Source organism: Melospiza melodia, chromosome 4 (assembly GCF_035770615.1).
Source record: "Melospiza melodia melodia isolate bMelMel2 chromosome 4, bMelMel2.pri, whole genome shotgun sequence".
Lineage (NCBI taxonomy): Eukaryota > Metazoa > Chordata > Aves > Passeriformes > Passerellidae > Melospiza > Melospiza melodia.
The window spans coordinates 88,879,903-88,903,479 of NC_086197.1; the positions used below are offsets into that span (position 1 = coordinate 88,879,903).

The window sequence follows — 23,577 nt, forward strand, 5'->3', positions numbered from 1 at the left end:
GGATAATGAAATGCAAGAGCAACAGAAGTAACAAAGCTTTTTATATTTAGTGCTTTTCAGACAAGAAAAATATTAATTAAACTGTTTGAAACACCCAATGAATTAGGCAAAGTAGGTATTTAAGATTTTATTTTAACACTAACCTTATGTTAATTAAATTCAATATTTAAGTAAAATTTCACCATTATTATGTTTATATCAGAATTACTCACTAAGAATACTCCCTGCTGGCTCTGAGCTCCAGAGCATCCATCTATTATTTCAAAAATTGCACTATATTTTTACCAGTGTTCTGACACTGTAAAAACACTGCTTAATTTCACAAAAAACCAGCCAGACTTCTTAGGTGATGCTGAGTCACCCAAAATGCCTGTTCATTTCTTTCCGTGAACACAATATTTTAAATGGATTTAAGTAATGCAATAAAACCAAATATATCTCTCAGTTGCAGCACCCATCATATAGACCCACTGTTCTCTTCTTGTTTATTAAATTGTAAATATGAGATTGATATCCACTCACCCAGGTCAGACTCTGTTTGCATGCTCAAAGGGCCAAGCAACCATATAAATATATATATATATATGTACACCTCTGACTTTAGTGGAGAGGCAAATGGAAAATATTTCTCAACATCAACAGCTAATGCCTCACAGACATTTCTTCTCCTACAAAGAAATACCTCAGGGATCTACAGGCTAATTCCTGACCCTCTTAATGATAGTACTATGGTTTATTATTCCTACATTTACCCAATTGCTGAATATCCATAATATTTTCATGGAGAGACAGAGGTCTCCCTGGGAGTGTAAATGTTGCAGCATTTTGATGATGCAACTTCAAAGAAACTGAAGGTTGGCAAATAACCTGAGCTTCAGCATTGCACAGATCAGTTTACAGAAGGAAAAAACCCCAAACATTTCTTGAACAAACAGAACCATTTCATCACGGTTCCAGATAAACACAGAATAATTACAAAGGCTGCAAGACCTTCAAACTTCATAGCTAGAAATGACCTGATAAGTCTTTCTGTTTGCAACAAGTCTTGAAAGGATTTTTATGGTGTTGAAACCAGGGCATGGATCCTGACTAAGGCTGCACTTTTTCATTCATCTCATGGCTCATTAGCCTTTTCTGGTCTTGGCTGCTGTTTGGCTGATAATGATGTCACTTATTGGTGCCTTTCCTTGGAATTCTCACATGTTTGTAACTTGCTTTTAAACAGCCAGCATGGTGTATAATGACCTCTCTCCCCTCCCTGCAATACTTACTATAATTACAGAAGTATTGAAATAAAAGTTGCAGCAATCAAGGGACTAGGAAGATATCCTGACACTCACTGGCTCTTAAATGAAACCTGGGCTTCAGCAGGTAAAAATGAAACAGATGAATTTTACCAACAGCGTGAGAAGACCAGCGTTTCTATGTCATCTTTACATTATGAATGGGAAAAATTTACATTTGACTGTGTAATTCCGGCTCTCAGTGCAGCACTCCTATTCACCTACTGCTCCAGTTTACCCAAGAAGGGCAGGTTAATTTTGGAGAAAGCAACACAAATCACTGTCCACATAACCGTAATCATAGGCTACAGCTTTATGTAACTTTGTTTACTTACTATGTTTCCCTCTGAATTGTGGTTTCTGGAAAATGGATAGAAAGATCCAAGCTGCATCCAGCGCAGGCAGAGTTCGTAGGTAGTGTTCCAGTTAAACCCACAGATATCAGCACCAATCTATGGAAAAATTGTGTTTGTGATTGTGACCGAGGCCCCAAATGAGAGACTACAGAAATTTGCTAATAAAAATAATATTTGGAAATAAATCCCTGTTTCTAATTATTTTATAAGAATGCTCTATAATGATACAAATTCTCCTGTCTCCTAGAGCACTAAGTTCACTGTGGAGGATCCGACTGTATTTCAATAATTCTACAAATTCTCCATCCCAATTTGCAAACCCAGAAATATATAAAGGAGCCCTAATCATAGAGTACATAATTTGAAATCATAGAGTACATAATACAAAGAGATCAGTTTTGGATGGCATACATTTAGTCAGTCCAAATCTTGCAGTGTTGGTTTTGTTTCCCTTCAGCAGCCAAGAGTGACATTTAGCCTTTTAATCTGCAGTTCCTCAGGCTGTGGGGGCTGTTACTGCTGGCCATCTCAAGTGGCTTGTTTCAGAAAACATTTGAGCTAATTTGAAGTGGTATTGTGTATGAGCCAGCACCTGCCTAGAGGATGCCAGACTTACAAAGGGAATGCCAAAGAGGTTGAATTCCATGATCCCGATGACGGAGCGGCGCAGGTCCTTCCACTGAGAGAAGTTGTCCCCAAGCCAGTGAGCAGTGTGCTTGCCACTGCCAACGAACGTGGACCGGCTCAAGACGTACGGCCGCTTCCCAGTAGCCTGCTTGACAGCACTGCACAGAAATGCAACAAGATCATCAAAAGCAGGAATGGCAACCAAAACATCTTCAAATCAACCTGAGCGTTCAGGCACAATTATATCTGAAAGGGTATCACCATGAAACAATTATCATTGTGATCCCTACTCACATGCAAGTGTGGCTGCCAAACTGCAAATAAAAGGAAGATTTACACACTGGCCAAAACAAAACAAACAACAAACAAAAATCTATCTGATTCACCAAACAATTTGCTTCAGGTATTTTAATCTTCCTAAATAATAATTTGTGTTTAATTTATTCTCAGCTGAGTCTCAAAATGAAAATTCAAACCATAATTTCCTTTCTATACTAGTATATTTACTTAAGTGTCCAATTAGTTCCTAAAAAAGAATATAATATGTATTTTTTTCAACACAGGATTTATTTAGAGATTTGTATTGGTAAATAAAGTTCCAATATCCAGGAATTAAAAACACAAAAAACCCCAATGAAACACAAAACCAAAAAACCAAAACCACACAAAAATATCAAAAGTATCTCTAAACATCTTATAAAAAATAAGTTATCAATATAGAAAACAAACCTGTAATCATTCAAAATGCCACCCCATCCTTGTAGTATTTTCTCTGGTTTCCTGTCTTTTTTGATACATGAGGTTTCATTACAGATTTAGTGGTACAATGAATTTATCTTTGCTTTTTGAAAACAATTTTGCTGTGTCACCAGAAAATCAAGAGAATGTGCCTTACAAACAAATCTATTACAAAACTCCTCAGAATAGGACACTCTGTACATAATTGTAAATTACAGTATTTTATATTGCAGGAACTCAAATCCAACTCTTTAATATGATTTGGACAACACAATTTAGATTCTCTTGGAAATTCTAGCATGAAATATTAATCATATTGTTCACCATCTACTTCTTTCTCCCTTTTCTTAATGAGATTTCATCAAGAGTTCTTTCACCTGTATTCATCATGGCCCAGTGTTTGCTCTTGGGTCTGTGATGGCACAGAGACTTTAAAGTGCTTCAACACTTGCTTCTGAAGCAAAAAACCCCAGCAGCTTTCATGGAAGAAAGCTGAATGAATTAACCTTAGGGGCCATATGCAGCAAGAGGTGCAGTTCTTTAACCATGGGGGACCTGCTGATTCTGGTTTGCAGGTGCACTGTTGGGCCAATAACTGCACAAGACTCCGTGTGCTTCATATAAATGTTATTTTGGAGCTTTTCATGGATGTCTTGAGCAGGAGTGCTCTCCTCTGGCTGCCTTTGGCTCCATTTGCAAATACAGGTGCTAATGAGGGCAATATCAGATCAACTCAACTATGATCCAGAGCTGCAAAAACAATTTGTAACAAGTAATTTATTGAATAATTTCAGTCTTTCACAAACCATTGCAGAGCAGGTCCTAATGTTGTCAAATGCATTTGTTGATTTAAATTATTTACAGAATATCATTTTTGGCATTAAGCTATGCACAAACTGATTGCAGCTAGTTTATGTATTCAAATTCAAACCATTTGACATAGGCCAGATGACACATCTCCTATTCTCTGTCTGCCTTAGAATAATTCTTAGAATTGTGTTTTTATATGATTATGAAATTGTCATTCATTTTCATCCAATATCCTGCAATTGATGCTGGGTGCTGAATATTCCTGTCAGTAATTTCATTTAATATATTCTTTGTGAAGAGTGAATGCAGAAAGGATATACAACCAGCCTTGAAAGGAAATCTATTTGAGAAACCCAAATGAATATGTACAAAAAATACTTCAGCAAAGTCTCCCAGCTTTGCACCAAAACCAATCCCTGCATATACTTTTGGTGGTCTTCTCCACATTTGGCCAAGCAAAATAAGTTTGTTGGGAGGATCTCTTCAAAGACTGGGGAATAGGGGCCCAAAAACCATGGTAAGAAGTCTGAGGTTCAAGGGCTTCCTGTTCCTTCTCTCGAAAGCAGAACTGCGCTTCAGCCAGACCCACAAGAGCTGGCAAACTACTTCTGTTTTTTCCCAGGGCTTCCCTTGCCCTGGACTTGGCATATAAAACACAAACACATCAACACCAGAATTAGGCTCACTTAGCCATGCCCTCTGGATGCTATCAGAATCCAGCTTCTGAAAATGAGTGCTAAATGCTGAAACAGGCCACACACGGACCCCTGCTTTGGCTCTTCCATTGTGGAATGAAATTTCCCAGTGTTTTAGCTCAATCCCTGCTGGAAAAGCCATGATCTGCCCATTTCATTTAATCCAACAGCCAGCTTTCCACAGCAACAGCCTGCCTGTGTAAGCTGGCTTTGAGTGCTTCCCAGCTGCAAAATGAGTTTTACAGTAGCTGAGAGCAACTGTACTGCAATGCAGCTCTAACCTCCTGAACCAACTGAGCCCCAAGCCAATCTGCAAAACACTGCCTGCCAGGAACCAGAAGCAGCTCCAGAAGCAGCCAGGGCACCTGAACTGTTTGGATTCTCCACTGCCAGTGACAGAAACTCTATCACAATGGTGAAGGCACAGATAAATACCCCTGACACCACACAAGGCTGCTTCTGCTGCCAATGCACATGGAAGCCCTAACAGGAGCATCTTGCTGTACATATACAAAAGCAGCTGTAAAGTTAGGCCTTATACATACATCCTGATTTAGATGAGAAAAGTAAAATTAGAAAGGATTCTGTTCCTTGTTCCAGGGTTCTTTTTTCTTGAAACTTCTTACTAAATGGCAAACAATGAAACAAGACATGGTTCTGTTTCTTATTAAATAATATTACAGATTTTCCAAGTAACATCACTGGCTTTTAAAATGCATTTTAATCACCTGGAATATGATTAGAAATATTTAGAAAACTTACTTGTAAGTTGGTTCTGTCTGGGCCCAGCCAAAGAGAGAGTGTGTGTTGTAGTGGTCCCCAAGGTAAGTCTTGGAGTCAGGACACAGTGTCTTTTCCGCCAGGGAACGATCAGAGATGCCTGAGAATGATACAAACCACTGTAAAATCATATACATCACAATTCAAATCTCTTCACATTTCTACACATTTAGGGGTGAAAACACCAAAATGTTGGGGAAGAGGAAAAGCTGCAGTGCTGGAGCTGCACTGATCTGAGGCTAGCACATAGCCACAAATACTTGTTTGCACACAGGCACGTGTCCTTGGAGAGGGGAGATGACTGAGTACACACTGATAATTAATTTCAAGTTCTTTGTCCAATAATTCAAAATATCTGTACAGGTGTCATGTATTCAGTAAGTAATAGAAAGAAAATTTCTGCTTTGCTGAATTAAGAATATATTATTTTACACAATGACAAATTTTAGGTAACAAAATATTGCACAGATGCTGCCTGGTCTTTGATCCCATAGCACAGAGATGCTGGCAAAGCCTGTTTGGTGCAAAAAAAAATTCCATCTGAAAATGCCTCATGAAGTTCAGCAGGAAAGGGGCACATCAGATGTTGATACATGTTTATATATAGTTTCCTTCCTTTTGTTCCTTTTAGGGAATTTTTTCCCATAAGCTGCCAGGAAGCATAATGACTGGGTACCTAAGAAAAACAGGAGTGGTCAAGCTCAGGGGAGGAGGACATCTGGTTGCACTTCTCTTAGCTGGAGTTTTTCTGCGAGGGGAGAGACACCGCAGGAATTGGGCAGGTAAAGGATGGGGCTGGGCAGCTGCTGGCGCTCTTCCTCTGAGCTCCGGAGGAGGATGGTCGGAGCTGCTGCCTGGGGAAGGGAATTTGCTGCTGCTGCCGGAGCCCAGCCCAGGGCTGCTTCTTCTGCCGTGGCGTGAGCCTCTGCTCTTGAGAGCAGCCACGGAACTGGAACCTTATTAACACCCACCTCACTAAAAGAGGGACCTATCTCTGTCTGTCCAGGATCCTGAGCTCGCCTCTCCCTGCCCTGATGGGAGCTGGGTCACCACTGCCCTGCCCTTGCTCTTTCTTCAGCACTGCTCTAAGTTTTTGCTGCACTGTAACCCTTCACTCCCTGCCTGCTGAGACATCCTGCCAGCCCATCTTGCTCCTTCTGACAGTCCTGCTGGGGCACCGGGACCAGCTGCTCCACGGTTCGTGAACAGAAGCCTCTCCTCCATCCCTTCCCTCATCACCACGCACTGCCCGAGCCCGCGCCACAGCGCCCCCTGCAGGCACGGGGGAGTCACCGCACCGGCCCTGCCCGCCGGCAGCCAGCAGCGCCCCTGCCGGCCGTGCCCGGAACTGCACCGACAAGGAAAGTGCTGCAGCCAAAAGGCCGGGAGGGCGTTCTGGGTTCTGCTCATCATTAATGCTGTAGCTGCTGTTCTTTGTTTGCTTTGTTATACATACTAGTAAAGAACTGTTATTGCTATCTTTGCCTGAGAGCCCCTTAATTTCGAAATTATTATAATTTGAAGAGAAGGGCTTTACATTTCCCATTCCAAAGGAAGCTACTGCCTTCCTTAGCAGACACCTGTTTTTCAAACCAAGTCAACGTTATGTTTATTTTTAGAGATGGAGTTGCAAATATTATGAAATTCTCTCTAAATAAAAAAGAAAGTGAATGCTCAAAATTCTTTTTTTTTCATGCTTAATTAGGTGCATGCACTATTGTAAATATTTCTCCATGAGCAAGCAATCTCTCTGCCTAATTGCACTTCCTGTATGGTTGCAGTTCATTATCAAAATTTCTCTGTACCTGAAACCCCATTAGCCTCTCAGCCCTGCTGTGCCACTACAGCTACAATCCTTGTGTTTGGATCTTTAGACACAAAGACTCTAGTGTCGGTGATCTACATGAGAAATAACTTAATTTATAGGCAATTTCCAAGTAACTTTGACCGATACATCTTTGAAGAAGACACTAAGTTTCTGAGGAAAGTCACACTTAATGTCCCAGTGGTTCTTGATTATTAGCCCTATAAATTTAAGGTGGGATAGGAGAGAAAATGCTACCACATGAATCATAGTTTCATGCTTTTTTTCTATTATAAGTATTTTGTATTCTGCCTCAGTAATACTGATTATTTTACAATTGCATATTAATCTTCAGTATAAAGTGTTTTATAGAAAATTGATTTGAAGGACATCTGGCTTTAAGCAGAAGTTCAAACCATGTAATCATGGTTATAAAATTTAGATAAGGAGGCTGAAGGCGACACTGACAAAAAGCCTGAGGTTCTGAGACTGGGACTGGCACAGATGAAATCACCTAAGACAATAGTGACCTCCCAAAACTCTGCTAACCCCAGGAAGGTCCTAATGTCTTACTGGACTAAACAGCTTAGGGTACTCTCATACCTACATAAGTCAAAGTCTTGGACAGCTATAAACAGGCACCTATTCCAGAAAGTGAAATAGAAAAGAAAGCCCTTAAACACTGGTTTAAAACAGATTCCCTACATGTTGGGATGTCATGCCTAGGGCTCCTGGCTGCAGAATGAAGAGCAATACCAGGGAAGCCTCTGGGAAGACCTTAGAGCAGCCTTCTGGTACCTAAATGGGACCTACAAGAAACCTGGAAAGGGACTTTTTTTAAAAGGGCATGGAGTGATAGGACAGAGGGTAATGGTTTCAAGAGAGCAGGCTTGTATTAGTCACAAGGAAGAAATTCTTTCCTGTGAGGGTAGTGAAACACTGAAACGGGCTGCGCAGAGAAGCTGTGGATGCCCCATGCCTGGAAGTGTTCAAGGCCAGGATGGATAGGGTTTTGAGAAAGCTGGTCTGGTGTCCCTGCCCACGCTAAGGGGATTGGAACAAGATGGATTTGAAGGTCCCTTCCAACACAAACCCATCTGTGATTCCATTATATCATTCTAACACTGCCAGTCACAAGCAGAAGCAAGGGCATATGTGCATGAGTCAAGGCAGAGAAACTGGGCTCAGAACACTCCTGTCTTCAGTATCTGTCGGTGTCCTTACGTGTCATGCAGGCCTCTAGGCCCGAGCCCCTCCTGGTGGCTCAGACATCAGTGCTAATCTTCACAAAGCTCAGCTGCAGCTGCATGGCTCAGCTGCATGGGCTCACTCTAAAGTCCTCTATTTGTGATGTAAAGGGAGCTCTGCTCTTTTGGCCAGTTTACCCAGTATCTCACATCTTTCATGCAGCTCTGAAGGCTGACCAAAAAATGAAGGTAATTTAAGGCAAAGGGGGAAATTCTCATCAGTTCCTGGGCTTTGGTCAAGACTCACAGGTTAAGTGAGTTAAGTGGTAAGTGGTTACCCCACAAAGAGAGCAAACACCAAAATCATCATTAAAAGCTTTCCTTCTGCTTTCAAAAATGCACTATTTCTTTCTAATATTTTGTCATGTTTTTGTTATGCTTATGTTTCTCTTATATTCTCTTATAAAGTTAAAAAAAAAATTGCCATTTAATAAAGAAAATTTAGAATTCTCATGAGAGTACAAAAGCCCGAAGGGGAAAAAGGGACATTTCCAATACTCCACTGCCAATACTCCAACACTCATGTATCAGCTTCCTACTGCATATCAACATTGCTCAGGCAGCTGGGCTTTCCTGGGGAAATGTTGGCTGGATTAACTACCACACCACTGGCAATAATCATAGGTACTCATGGCCTCCTGGGGAAGAATGAGCATATCATTAACTCAGCTACTGGGTAAGTTTCCCATAGTCTTAGAAGTTTTAAAACTCATTTTTAGCCTGTTTCTAGTAACACAGTGAAAATTTTTTTCCAAAGAGAAAGGAAATATATTGAACTAAGGCACCATCTCCCTTGTCATAGCTTGTGAGAAGGCCGTCTCTGACACTAGCAGTGGCAAGGGTTACTTCATAAGTCTGTAGCTGAGTTACCATATATAGGTATCTTGCCCTTTTTCTGATGTGGAGCAGTTGCTCAGAGAATGGCAAGAAAGGTAATTTTTCGAGTCCTGTTATGAGGCAGAACCTTGGACAGAGGAAAGTGATTGTTTTTGATACTCCAAGAAAGCTGAGCCACTGGAGTCTTGAACAAATATGTAATTGAACTTACAGAACAGGCAGGGAAATATTGAAAATCAGAGAATGGAATTATTTTTTCCCCTAAAATATAGCCTATCCAGGTTTAAAACAAAGAAGAAAACCAAAGAAACAACAAAAAAAAAAAAAGCCAATGAAATGACAATATTAATGTTATTCTAAAATATAATATAAAATAGGAATAAAAATATAATATTAATAAGTTATTTATCGCAATGAAATTATACTTACTAGGAGTGTAAGGAGGGTTATTGATTTCAGTATCAGCACATCCAGGTATCTGGCCTCTCATGAAATTGGATGGTTCATTCATATCCTTTAATAAAGAGAGTAAGACATATGAAAATCTTCATTTTCTTTTTTTTAAAGAAGGAAGGGCAGATATAATGAGACATACAATCCAGATGCCATCGTAGTCAAGAACATCCTTGAACTCCAGACACAACTGGGTCCACCATTCCACTGTCCTGGGGTTGCTGTAGTCAGGAAACACACAGTCTCCAGGAGGCCAGGCCTAGGGGTTACAAATGTAAATCCTGGTTATTTTCCCATTTCTATTGCACTGCTGCTTTATTGTTTTGAAGCAGCACTAGACAAAATGCATCACAAAATTTAAAAACCCACCTGGCCAACAGCAGGAGTCACGCCATCAGAGTTGTTCACCCACACTCCCATTTCCTGGCCGAGTTCATAAGGTCTGTAAGTGCCTGGCTCCTCATCCTTGGCTATGAAAGGGTCCTGAAAAGAGTGATCATACTTCCATTATTAAAATCCCAGAGGTAACAATTAATCTTCTATTTTATATTTTATAAAAATTTGTGTTATGTTTTCTTAGTGCTGATTGCAAAAATATTGGAAGAAAACAGCATTAAAATTTAATAGGAGTCGAGAGCAAATCATTTAGAAAAAGTCATTAAGGATATGTCATGAGTGTTTCTTGTGTAAGGCAAAAGCAATGTGAAATTACTAAATATCCTCACATTTATTTTTTATGAGACTTTCTATGTTCAAATTATTTTAAGACAGGCACTAGATTTTTACTCCCCCTGCACCAAGGTCTCTGCTGGGGCTGGGTGCTGTGCTGGACATTCCCACACTCGAGCACCTCTGAGTTTCGTCCACGCCAATCCGTATTCCGGCTGCCTCAGCACCAACAGCTCAATGCTGGAATAACTAAAACTTCTCAAGGGGCTTGAAGCTGGGCACATCCAACCTCAAAAGGGCCCTGTTAGCCCTCCATTCCAAACCAGTGTTGGACAAGGATGTCCAAGTCATGCCAGTCTGATGCAGAGAGCCCAATTCACACCTGCCTGTGGGGCCTTACACCTCTGCCGTCCCCAGGCACCAAGAGCACAGCATTTTACACACCACAGCTTGTTCCTGCCCCTTCCCACTGCTCGGGGTGGTCACCACCTCCCACTGCTGCCCCTGATATTGACACCAACAACTCCTCTCCCTCAGGATGACCATCAGTAGCCACTGAGCTGGTACAAAGAGAGCCTGATCAGCTCCTGGGGATGATAGAGGCCCACCCATCATGCTGGGAGTAATAAAATTAAGAATACTTTGAGATGCTAGTGAATGAAGAGGTACTTTGCAACTCTGCCCAGCATTCAGCTGCAACCAAAAGGAGGTAAGTGCACTTTGCAATACATCCCTAATTGGAAGCAACTCTCTGCTTTGTGGTTTTTAGAACACATAAAGACTGCAGCCATTTTAGTAGGGAATTCTTTACTTTCTCCTTAGAAAATCTTACTTTCTCAGGTTCTGCTCTAGGCAAAACCTTTCAGTTATGAAACACAATGGAGAAAAAACATCATTGAAACAATTCTTCCACTCAGTTGTAGCTGCTGCAATAATTTAAGTGAACTTGAATCAAAATGTGATAGAAATCTAACTCATACATGTCTTAAAAAGAAAAAAGTATCAGACCCCAAATGGTAAGTTGCTTTAAAGGCTTGTTTTAAATCTAATTTAAATACATGAATTAATTGCCTGATTTACTTGTGAGCCCTCTGATAAGCATAGCCCTGGTGAGGAAAGTATATTCTCCATGCCTCAACAACAAAAGGTACAGCTAAATCCCTACTTTAAGCCCAAAATTTTGTTTAACTTTATCTAGCTCTGGTGTCTCCTCCATAAGGACCATAAGTGTCCATTACATTTTTAACTTGTTCAATAGTCCAACTTTGCAAAAGAGAAAACGGTCCATCTGCAATAATTATCTTATAATTGTGGTAAAGATGTCTCTCAAGGGACACGAAGGCTAGAAGAAGTCAGCTTAATTAGCTACTCCTAATGCAAACTTATGGTTTCCTTCAGCTGAAAGGTTGTTCCAGAGCATATATCTAATATATTATGCAGGTTTAGTATTGCCCTAAAGAAAACAAAAGCTCTCCATGCCTGCAAGGGTAGTTTGTGGGGAAGGAGTTTCATGCCTGTTAAATCTTCACTCATTGTTTTAGCATTTAGGGGAAGAAGTGCTGAGCATCCTTAACTCCAGCTGACTGCCTGAAGACCTGTGAGCCCCCAGCATGCACCCAGACTGATGCACTTCCACCTGCAGCCCCACTCCAAATATATTTTTATGCACATCCATAAAAACTCATCTCTGGAAATTTTTGTCTCTATAGCTCACACAATTGGACTTAAAATGTTAAAGACATCGAGCATTATTTTGAATCATGAGCATGTTGCTCTTGACTTTTTAAGTATTTAGTCACTAATGTCATTCTTAGCTGTTTCTGTTTTAGTATGACTTAACAGACAGTATACAAGGTATTTCATTAAAGATGCTCTTTAGTAAAAATGTTTATAATTTTTCAATGTACTCATTGTTACTTTAGAACATCTTTGTTTCTAAAGAATATATTTGTTCTGACACAGCTGAAACATGCACAATTATTTATTGCAATGATGATGACCAGGTGCTGACATGCAAAGTCACAATTTCCCCTAAATAGAGGTGGCCTCTGAGAGAGATTAGGAGAGAGGAGAGCTGAAGGGCTGCATTAAAGGCTCCAGTAATGGAGCCAGGCTACTCCAAAGGGGACCATAGTCACAGAGGGCTCTCAGCACCAGGTGCAAGCATGGGGAGCAGACCTCCTGCTGGTGTGGCACCAGCAAGCACATGATGGTGGCACAGCTGACATCAGGGGCCCATCCTCAGGCAGGCTGCCAGTGTCAGTACTGCTGGCTGTCAGATCTGTGCTTTGCTTATGACCAAAGTGGTCTTGAGATGATAGATGGAACCCATTCCCTAAATCCATTTACTAGAGGTTTTCCATGACACTAACTGGCTGTCAGAGCCCATTTCCTGAAATCATCATGAGGGAGGCAACAATCTGCTATATTTGGAGAACTCACCAATTCCTGTCACTACCCAAAGGGAATCTAAATAGAAAATTGTTTTTACAGTATCCAACTGGATTACACTTGCCTTGATTGCACCCACTGTGACTTGGGAATGAAACCCTTCACACTGCTCCAGCTCCCAACTCAACTTAGGGGAATACTTTACATCACTAAAGAATACTAACAGACAGATTTTGACAGAGATATCAGCAACTGTAATAAAGTGAAAATAGAAAACTTCAGTACCAGTGCAATCTATACTTCTCGTTAACTTTTAAACAATGAAGGACAGACTGGCTCAGCTTTTGCTCTTTTTCCACAAGCTTGGCTAAAGAACTAGAGCAGAGGACAGGCCTCAGTTACAGGTTAGTGGAAGGATGAAAGACAGAATTTCTATCTGGATTCCCATTAACTCATTGCATGAATTAAGAGATGCTATGTTCCTTGTATCTGTCTCACAGCTGAATTGATACAACACCTCCCTTCACTGCTGCAAAATGTGCCATCTGAGAAACTGAGAGGGCTTTATGCCATCTGAGAAACTGAGAGGGCTTTAAAAATGTTGCTGAAGTCAAACTCATAAGGAAGAAGAAAATGGATAACTAAACTATGACTGCTTGCCTGTAGCTTCATACCCAGCAGCAAGTGCAAAAGAACTGGAGACATCCCAACAGTGATGACAAAGACTACCATGTATTTACTGAAAGGCAAGAGTGCATAGGAAGAGGTACCCCAAACTCCTGGTATTTTGCTCCTATATTAATGTTTTGCAAGCTATTTTGAGATAAACCAATAAATAGGCATGTGGTATTTAATGTTACAGCTCTAAGAGATTAGATAATTTTTAGAGCAGTATTGAGGTTACAGAGAACCTAAACTGCCTAACAGTTAGAGAGAGCAATCAGTCCTGACAGCACATGTGCTCACTACTGCTTGGTTATTTACAATGATGTATCCATTTAATTTGGGTCTATTTTTGTCTTAAACTTTCTCTCCATCAAAGCGACTTAGTAATCTGTTACTATTTAAACGCTGTGCCTTGAACCTTCACTGATGAAAACTGATTTCACTGCTGCACCCCCGAGCTTCTCAGAATGGAACCTTCAGGGGAAGGCATCTTTAGGGACAAATGCCTAGCAAGCAGCATTCACTGTATGCACACTGCTGACTGCAAGCAGCATTCACTGTGTGCACACTGCTGACTGCAAGCAGCATTCACTGTATGCACACTGCTGACTGCAAGCAGCATTCACTGTGTGCACACTGCTGACTGCAAGCAGCATTCACTGGATGCACACTGCTGTTTCCATTATCAATATGAAATTGATCACTTGGGCTGCATGGTTTTGTTTGAGAGTCCTAGTAGTAAATGAAATTATAGTATACCAAAGCAAAGATTAGGCAAATAATAAAAGGTATGTTTAAAGAAACTATCAGAAAAGTCTTAATTAAAAAGAAAACACTGGTATAGCTATCTGTGGAGTTGACTAATCCATCCTCCTCAGTCATGTTTTAAACTTCAAAACAAACTACGAGAAAAAAAATAAGGACAGGAGGGAGGCACTTCTGCCTTTATCTATCTATTTAACAAGAAAATGTGATTTTTAGATGAGAAAACCGCAGTAGTTCTTGCTTATCTTGACTCCGATACACCAGCAAGTGTATCTGTGAAAGAGCAACTGTATCACAATTCAGGACTCTGCTGTTCAGTCTCTCTCTCCACAAGCCTTTGACAGGACCCCCAGGGCAAGAAGAGGAACTTGGCCCTTATTTTAACAGGACTGGTTTGACTTCGGGTCCAAACAAGTGGACCTGTCCACCATGATTCAGTTGGATTAACTGAATCCTGGTCTCCTTAAAACCACAAGCCATCAATATAATTGCAGGTAAGTGTGTTTGTTTAGCCTAGCAGAGAAAGGCTGAGGGAGAATACACTTGTTTCAATCAGTCTATCAAGAAAGAAAATATAAGGGTGAGGGACTGGCAGTTGGAGGTAAAGACAAATAAGTAGTACCCAAATGAACGTAGTACCCAAATGAAAGATATAAACTCACCACTTAGAAAACAGATTTCGAATCTACAGTTACAGCACAAAGTGCTGAGAGGAGCCCTGTGGGATTGTCTCCCCCTCCTCACCCTGTGGCTGCAGGTCAGCTCAGCCATGCCTGATCCATCTGCTGGCTCTGCTCACAGCACCCACCTGGGGAGGGACCCTGGCCCCAGCAGCTGTCTGTGGCTCAGCTCACCTTGCTGACAGGCAGCTTTACCCTGACGTTTGCCCTGAATCTGTCCTGCTGCAGGTCAAAATGCTTTTCCTCTTATCCTGCCCCCAGTGGTTATGGAGAACAAACTGCATCCTGCTCTGGGGAATGCAGCCCCCCTACTGCTAAGCTGCTGGGGGACAATGGAGAGCAAGATCTTGTGAATTTATCAATGGATTTTATTTGATTTCCTAATTTATTTTCACCTTTACTTAAATTTCGATTAAATTGGTCTCTAGTTTCCTTGCCACCATTGGTGCTCACTTAGCTATTGTGACAAAGTCATTTTGGCAGAAGGACATGTACAGAGAAGTGCTGGAGAGAAACAGCAAATTTTGTTGGAAAAATTTACTGGGGAAGATGGAAAACTCCAATTTTCACTTGTATCCAAATTAATTCATTTGTCCATATGCCAATTTTGGTTAGAGGTTCAACATACATTTTCCACAAATTTGCAGACAAGTAATCATCTCTCACATTAACATAGATAAAAAGTAAGTAAAAGAAACATGAATTGTAGTTAGTATATTCCAGAGTGATTAGGAATAGAATTTTTTCCACTATTCAGCAATTTTTGTATATGCATTAAAATAATTTGTTCATTTCAGGGAAAGAATTATATGAAAGTAATGACAACTCAGAGGCAAAATTTCCCATAACTCAGTGGGGAAAAAGTGACATAGAATTAATGTTTTGGTATAGAGATGATACTGATAGAGAGATATCAAATAAAGACAGCATTTCTAAAAATTAAATCTGTGAGAACTTTTTCTTCAGCTCTTCTCAACACATGAGAAAATGGAAAATCTACTACACTGTGTTAGCACCTAGGTACTGCTATGAAAACTATGCTGGGAATAGTTCTTATAAATGGAGAAATAATTAGCAACATGTTAATTTACCAGAATCAAAATGTTGTGCTTTCCGTTCTTCTTCATCTCCTTTATGAATTCTGGCAGACCAGCAAAATTCACTTTATCATAGGTGAAGTCCAGGCGACGCTCCATGTAGTCAATATCATAATGTTGCACATCCTAAACATTTTTTCAAGTAAAAAATGACGTTATTACTTCATCCAGCTCTGGCGTTCTCAGACAGGGAAGACATGGATCTGTTGGAGCAAGTCTAGAGGAGGGCCACAAAAATGATCAGAGGGGCTGGAGCACCTCTGCTCTGAGGACAGGCTGAGACAGAGAGGGCTGTTCAGCCTGGAGAAGGGAAGGCTCCAGGGAGAACTTACCTAAGCCTTTAAATACCTAGAGGAGCTTATAAGAAAGTTGGAGTCAGACTTTTTTGTAAGGGCTGTAGCAATTGGACAAGGGGTGGCGGTTGCAAACTAAAGGAGGGTAGATTCAGACTAGATATTGGGAAGGAATTTTTTACAATGAGGTGATTGCACAGGTAGATGGTGAATGCCCCATCCCTAGAAACATTCAATATTAAGTTGGACAGGAATCTAAGCAACCTGATTTAGTTGAAGATGCTCCTGCTCATTGCAGGGGTATTGGATCAGATGGCCTTTAATGGTGTCCTCCAACTCCAAGTATTCTATGATTCTATAACTGAAATATCTGATACAGAACTCAGAATGCATGCAATGGTATTTCTAAAAGGCAACTAATGTAATGAAACCTAAGAGACTGTAATTGTAGTCCTAGTAGTGGACTACAAGAAAATGTAGAAGCCCTAGTTTAGCAACTATTTTGCAGTGATCTGCATCAGAAGTTTGTTTTCCATTATTTGTTTTTGAAATGCTGGCACCTCATACTGCGTAACAGCAAATCCACACCAAAATCACCTGCTATGCAGCCAAGAGCAGCACTTAAACATCATGTTCACAGCCCACTTTAAATGTTCTTTTCAGCATTATGAAGATATTACATGCAAACCCACTACATAAGGTTATGAATGTCCTTTCATTCTACAATTCCCTCTGTAAGATAATTACTTTTCCTCCATTATAACTGTATCACTTCAGAGTGCAAGGTTAGCACCCACAGTGAGAGACTCATACTCACATATGGGATGTCATAGCGCTTCATGCGATCGACGGTTTCCTTCAGAACATCAAGGCTGTTGTAGCCCCAGCGGGAGAGCTGGAATCCCAGGGCCCAGTAGGCTGGCATGTGTGGGCGTCCAATGGCCTGCAGCAGCAGTGAGGAACACAGAAACACCGGGGTGAGAGGGAAAGAAGTTACTCTGAAACACCAGGAGAGGCTTCCAGATCACTGAAAGCACAAGGGCCAGGCACAGGCATCACACATCCATTAAATACCCACTCCTTTCTCTGAGTGGCTCTTGGCACAGCATGCTTGGCACTTCTCCTGGTGGATCCTTGCCCTTCAGAGAGACTCCAACACCACCAGCACTGAGCATCACTTCTAAGGACACGGTGTATAAAAGCCAGGCTAATGTCAAACGTGGTCTCAGCCTCTGCACAGCAGCATGTGTCCTCACTTACACAGCACATGCCAGCAGAAATCCAGTGTGGAGCCTCATGCCACCTGATCCACAACAAGTCCACAAACTCCTTGGCCAACAGAAGGCAAATATCCAACCACACACAGCACCGTAAGTTTTGCAAACTTCTCTTGCCACATCCAGCTGAACTAACTTATCAAGAGTCTGATCTTTATTTGCACTCTCTGATTTTTTTAATCATATTTACACACCAATCTGATGAAACTCAGTCACTTATGGCTGACTACTGTTATTGCTGGCCCACATCCTTGTGTTGCCAGGCACTGACAATCCTCTTCAAGGCCAGACTTACTGTTTGGTCCTGAAATTCTCAACTGAAACACAAGGTAATGAGTTAAATATGATTTATAAATATTTGATTTCCACTGTCTGAATGTAATCCATCTGTAAATGGCATGAGGAAACTCAATTGAGAGCACAGGGAAGCAAGGCATCCTGCTCTGCTTCCCCCGGTGAGCGCTGCTGTGGTAACCTGGGATGAGCAGTGGGCAATTACAATGTGTCTGTTGTACAAATAAGCTGAAGTCCAGCTTTGTCTCATTAGTACACACCAGTGTTTTCTGGGGCACATCTCCTGAAATCCTTACTTCAGTTAAATCCAATGAAACTAACCTTTGATTTGTATTTCTAACACCTATGCAGGCAATACATGAAAATCTAGTAGCTAGTAAGCAGCCATGACTTATTAATCAGCTGCAGCTATTGGCCCCCTTTGGCTAAATAATGGCCCCTCCCTTATTTCCTTGTGGATCTCCATAGTTAAGTAATTATGCTGAAAAGTGAAAAACAACAAAACTTGCATATTGGCAGCTAAACGCCATCTACTTCAAATAAATAAAACAAGGCACTTCTGGCAGTCTGTATCTATTGCATTGCTAAGCTCTCTGGAGATGCATTGCATGAAGGCACACTTTCCTATGGGATTTTCTCTAGGAAGTATGACCTGGGAAAGCAAGGCTGAGCTTGACATTGCTCTAAAATACATCACAAGCTAGAGCATCAGTACACAGATGAACAAAGTGCATCAGACAGAAAACCACATGTGGGAGAGAGGCAGAGAAAAGCTGAGGATGCATTTAATGCCCCTGGCTGGTAAACACACAGGGTAAATTGCTTCCAAACAAGAAATGCTTGGGAACACACAGCCAAACATTACAAATTTGGCTACAGTGTGCTTTCACTGGTTGGGGTGCTGCTGTTTCACATAAGCAGAAACATAAGGAGGCCATAACCAGTGGTGAGGTTAATGCTTCGGGTGTCTCCATGAGGGACACCAGCTGATCAGCACAGCTGCCCATACACCTGCTGCTTGTCCTGTGCCACCAGACTTAACTTTCCTGATCCTCCTCAACACTTCTTCTCCTCCAATTCAGCTGGGGCTGGGGTATTCAGGAGAAGGGAGAGCAGCTCTCAGCAGTGTGCTCCTGCACAGAGGCACTCAGCCTCCACTGCACACTGCTGTGCCCTCACCAGGGCAGGCCCTGAACAGACAAGGGTGGTGCTACCATGTAGGGGGAGGCCAATGGGCAGACATGCCATAACCATCCTGGAGCTGTCCCATCTCCTTGCACATGTCACCAGGCTTTTTTTTTTGGATACATCTGATCACCCAGACCATCTTTCAAGCTCTGCTGAGGTTTTCCATGGAGAGCTGAATGGGGTGTGATGGCTCAGGACAATCTCCCAGACACCTTGTGAGCCAGCACCAAGGTGTACAACACAGCATGGCCAACCTCAGGGCAAGAAGTCCTCCTCTCTAGCACATCCACACTCACCATGTTAAGGATAAATTCATCTGAGAAGGCAGCAGAGCTTGTTTTAGATCAGAAAAGGCTGCAGGATGAGCTTTGTGAACCCACCATTGTGTGCTCCTAAAGCAGATGCATATTTTGCCCTTGCTTTCTCTACTGGAAGCAGAGAATGACCTCTACAAACAAGGTTAAAAAAACAGACCAAAACAAAAGACCTCCCTAATGAAATAAAATGCTTTGTGCACAGGTTTCTCATCTTGGACAAGAGAAACAGGGAAAACTGGCTGATAAATATTAATCCTGCAGCTCAATGCAGAGCCCTGTGCCCTGGCAGGATGTCTGCATGGCATCTGTGCCTCTTTCCAAGCAGGCTGGGAAATGGGAGAGGGGGAACCAGCCTGGGCAGAGGCAGTGGGAGCTGCTGAGCAGCTCTGCCCTGGGTCCTGTGACACCCCAGGTCACTCCTGCCTGGGGAGGACAGCCTGGGACATTGCCAATGCATTTCAAGAGTTGGATGGGGATTGGCTTCTTCCCCATGTCCTATCAAGCATGCAGGTGGAGAGCAGAGGGGCTGGAGGTGGAGCTGTGGCCACTGGTGTGTCAGTCAGAGCCCTTCCAAAAGGGCATGTCCCCAGCACTGGGGTTTGCTGGGGTTCACCTGCTCACCCCTATGGCATGGTGCTGTGTCATTCTGGACCACAGAGTGACACAGTGTTTTTGTGACAGCATCCCTTGAGGAGTTTGGCATTACAGCTGAACCAACAGAAAAATATCTACCTTGCAAGGAAGATATTAAGCTTTTAAAGCCATTAGTTCTCCAGGTTCACCAGGCTGGTGCATCTATGGTGAGCTTAATTGAAACCAGCAGAACATTTGAAGAGGAAGGATGAAAACAGGGCAGCTGGGAAAACAAATGTTCTTTTTTCTAATTATGCTGTGGACTCTGTCTAATGGATCCCCCTGAAGCTTCCTGATAAAGTAACTGACATATGGTACCCACTCACAGATGGATCAGCAGAGGCAGGAATGTAATTTTGCAAACCTGAAGACTCAAGTTGGATTTGATATATATTTAGGATCTACTTAATTCATACAGATTGCATTCTGCATACAAATGATCAGAAAGTGCAGCAGCCAGAGAAAGCCTGCTTGGAAAAACTGAAACCCATAGAATCAGAAAAGGTAGATGGGGTATGGCAGGGGAACTGAGGGAGGAAAACATACAAACAGCAAACATATGGAGTATTCAAAATGAAGGGGGGAAAAAGCACAAAGATATGGTAGTGCAGAACCAGTAAAAACAAAATATCCTATTTTCTGATCCAGAATTCTTCCTGCACTTGCTTCTTAAATAACTCCTGGTGTTTAATAAATTCACTGTTAGTTTTTGCATGTTTACATAACTTAGCATTATGTGTAATTTTTTTCACTTTTTTCAGAGCCACCTGAGAGCTGATGTATTGAGGAGGTACCCTGGAAGCATTTTGTGGTAAGAATGAAGTTCAGTGGAAACAAGTATATCTAACAGATAAAATCTGTGTCAAGGGAGCAGGTGACCTGTACTCATTTTCCCTGTGCTGGATTATTGGAGAAATAATGTTATTAATATAAGCATCAATGATAGGTACTAGGCTATAAATTCTATAGAGTAAATCAGGATCCTATTCTGTTAACAGTATGACCAAAGATTTTGATGAGAGAGAGAGAGCTGCAGAGTTATGCCAGAGTTATATCCCAGAGGCTGGAGAGAAGTTCTCTTTCCTGTGCTCACAAAGGAGCTGAGATGTCCTGCAATGTAGATTGCTAATCTTACACCCTAATTAGCCACACAAAATGACTTCTGAAGCTTGGTATTTGCTTCAACTCCCTTTCTTCAAAGAGGAGTTATAGGAGGAAACTGTAAAACCCAAGTGGGCTAATGCACTGGGTTTAGCATTTCTGTATGGCTAAATTCACAATGGCTAAATTCCACAGGTGCTCCCATGGCCCACATATCTGTATCCAGCTCATCTGCTATGACTAAGGCAAGCAGCTGAGTGCTGTGGGCACCCAGTCAGTTAGAGGGCAACCTTCACTCAAACTCTGTTAACAGAAGCTAAGCTTTGATTTAGGAGAGCAAAAAGAAAGGCCCTGCAGCTGCTGAACCATAAAGAAGATGTTCACAACCTCAGGAATATAAAAAATTTAAGGATTTTCAATGCCAAGGTCTTCAAATATTGGGTTTTTTTTCTGCACAAAACAATTATCAGTTATTTATTCCATCTTGGGGAATTCAGCTGCAAGACTCTCACTGAATCATCTGTGATAAGATCTATGCACAAGCAGGTTCCCCATTTTACCTCTCCAACAGGAGAGTGGACTAGAGACCTCTGAGGTCCCTCACACCTGTAACTAGCCCACACTTCTGTAAGGAGGAAGCAAACAAGCAATTTTCTCTCCAAACAGAATCAGGAGACTTACAGTATGCTCACTTACAGCTTGTTATTGGATAATTTGTGATAAAATAACAAATTCATGGCCTTTACTCAAGAGCTATTAAATATCTGTTTTTTGAACCCTGACATTCCTGAGCATCTTGTTATGGAGCTCACACACTAGTGCTGTGCACTGTTGGTCTGTTCTGAAAGGCCATCAGTGGCCTTGGCAATGTTGGCCTGATATTAGGTGGGACTGCAGAGCCTCAGCCAGGCTCAGGCCAGTGCCTGAACTCTTTAGCTTGTTACTGCTTTTTCTCACTCTCCTGCAAATGGAGGTGTTAGCCATTAAAAGTGAGATTTGTGTTACATAACTGTTCTGCACACCAAACCTCTTCTGCAGCAGGAGAAAAATGTGATCACTGTCATAGAGAGCGAGCTGTACAGGACAATCTCAGATGTGGCAGGAGTAACACCCCACCCAGCTGGGCTCAGGGACAGGAGGGGGCAGAAGAACTGGGCTGGAGGCTGCTCCTTCCCAAGGGACCATGCCCAGCACACAAGGGACCCCACAGCTGCTGCCACTGCTGCAGCACTCAGTGCCACTGGCAGGATGCATCCTACAGCTCAGCTCTGCTCCCTGCAGCACCCAGCAGAGGGACAGAGGTACCAGCACTCACCCTCTGCTCCCTACTCACACCTTGCCTCACTCTTGGAGCCCATTTAAAGCAGATTATCCTTGGCCAGGCTGGCATCCAGGGCCACCACAGCTTTTGCTGTTACCTGTCCTCACTCCAAGGATGCAGAGAAGCTGGTGACTCTGGCAGAGCAGCTCCAATCAACCCTGATCACCAAACAGAGAGACAAGAGCCCTGCTCTTGGCATAGCCTGGACCCAGCAGCTCTGGCCAAGAGTCTGTGGTCACCCTGGGTGCTGGTGACAACCTGGAGAGGTGTGTGGGGAAATCTTGCATGCTCCAGAGGCCAAATAAAGATCTTTGTTACAAAGCTGTCCTAACTCACTGGTTTGAGGGAGCCACAGGAAAGCCCAGAGCAGAGCTAAGCTCCTAAACCTCTCACAGAAACAAGCATAGCAGGGGCAGAGAGGAGGCTCAGACACTGAAGTGGCACTGAAGGCAATGGCACAAAACATTTGAGAAAGGTGTAAGGCACTTTTCTCTGGAAACATCTCCCTTGTTCTCACCAGCTGTGCACCTGCTGGCACCTGGCCACCCTGCCACACCAGTGGGGCAATCCCAGAGAGATAAACTGAGGGGTCCCTGCAAAAAGCAGTGGCTGGGGCAGACTTGCTCAGGAGGGAGGCAGGTGCTGTTCCACAGAGAAGCTCTGCAGCAGTGCAGCCTGGTCCCACCAGGGGCCCCAGCAGCCAGGAGCCCCCAAAACACCAATTCTCAGAGGAGACCCACGCAAACAGCTCAGAGAGCCGAGCCATGCTGCTGAGCAGTGCCTTGCAGACATCAGTCACACTTCTCCTTTCTACCCCTTTTCTTTCCCTACAGCATGGCAATGACTGTACAGGGAAAATCCTCTCAGTGTGACAGAAAAGACAATTGAAAAAGAAAGTCTTTTCTGTCTCCTTCACCTTCCCACATATCTTGTACATAAAAGCCAAATTATTACCCTAGAGACTAATAATATGGTAATTGTAACTTTTTTGACCTTGGAATTTCAGGATGTTTACTGAAGAAGTTATTATTTCACATTGAAATTACTAACATGCATTCTTTAAGATTCCCTAGAGAGTGAAGCACAATCTCAGAGAATACAGAACAGGATTTTTTTGTCCTGGCATGTGACATGTCTCATTAGGAGATGCCCACTGCTCTCCTTTACCCTGTTTTCTTTGCTCCAGCTCCATTTCCAGAGACAGGGGTGGAAAGTGAGCTGCCACTACCCATCAGCTGGAGAGTGAGAACTCTCT

General features: G+C 42.3%; 1 protein-coding gene across 1 annotated transcript in view; it reads right to left on the reverse strand.

Annotated features, from left to right (window-relative positions):
* Positions 1–23,577, reverse strand: part of LOC134418036 (sucrase-isomaltase, intestinal-like) — a 60,100-nt gene that overhangs the window by 18,828 nt on the left and 17,695 nt on the right. The window contains exons 8-15 of the mRNA XM_063155886.1: positions 17,009–17,134; positions 15,893–16,024; positions 10,000–10,113; positions 9,773–9,889; positions 9,607–9,691; positions 5,272–5,389; positions 2,256–2,424; positions 1,619–1,735 (exon numbers count right to left, since the gene is read on the reverse strand). Coding sequence (XP_063011956.1) covers positions 1,619–1,735; positions 2,256–2,424; positions 5,272–5,389; positions 9,607–9,691; positions 9,773–9,889; positions 10,000–10,113; positions 15,893–16,024; positions 17,009–17,134 — 978 coding nt within the window. The remainder of the gene's footprint in view (positions 1–1,618; positions 1,736–2,255; positions 2,425–5,271; positions 5,390–9,606; positions 9,692–9,772; positions 9,890–9,999; positions 10,114–15,892; positions 16,025–17,008; positions 17,135–23,577) is intronic.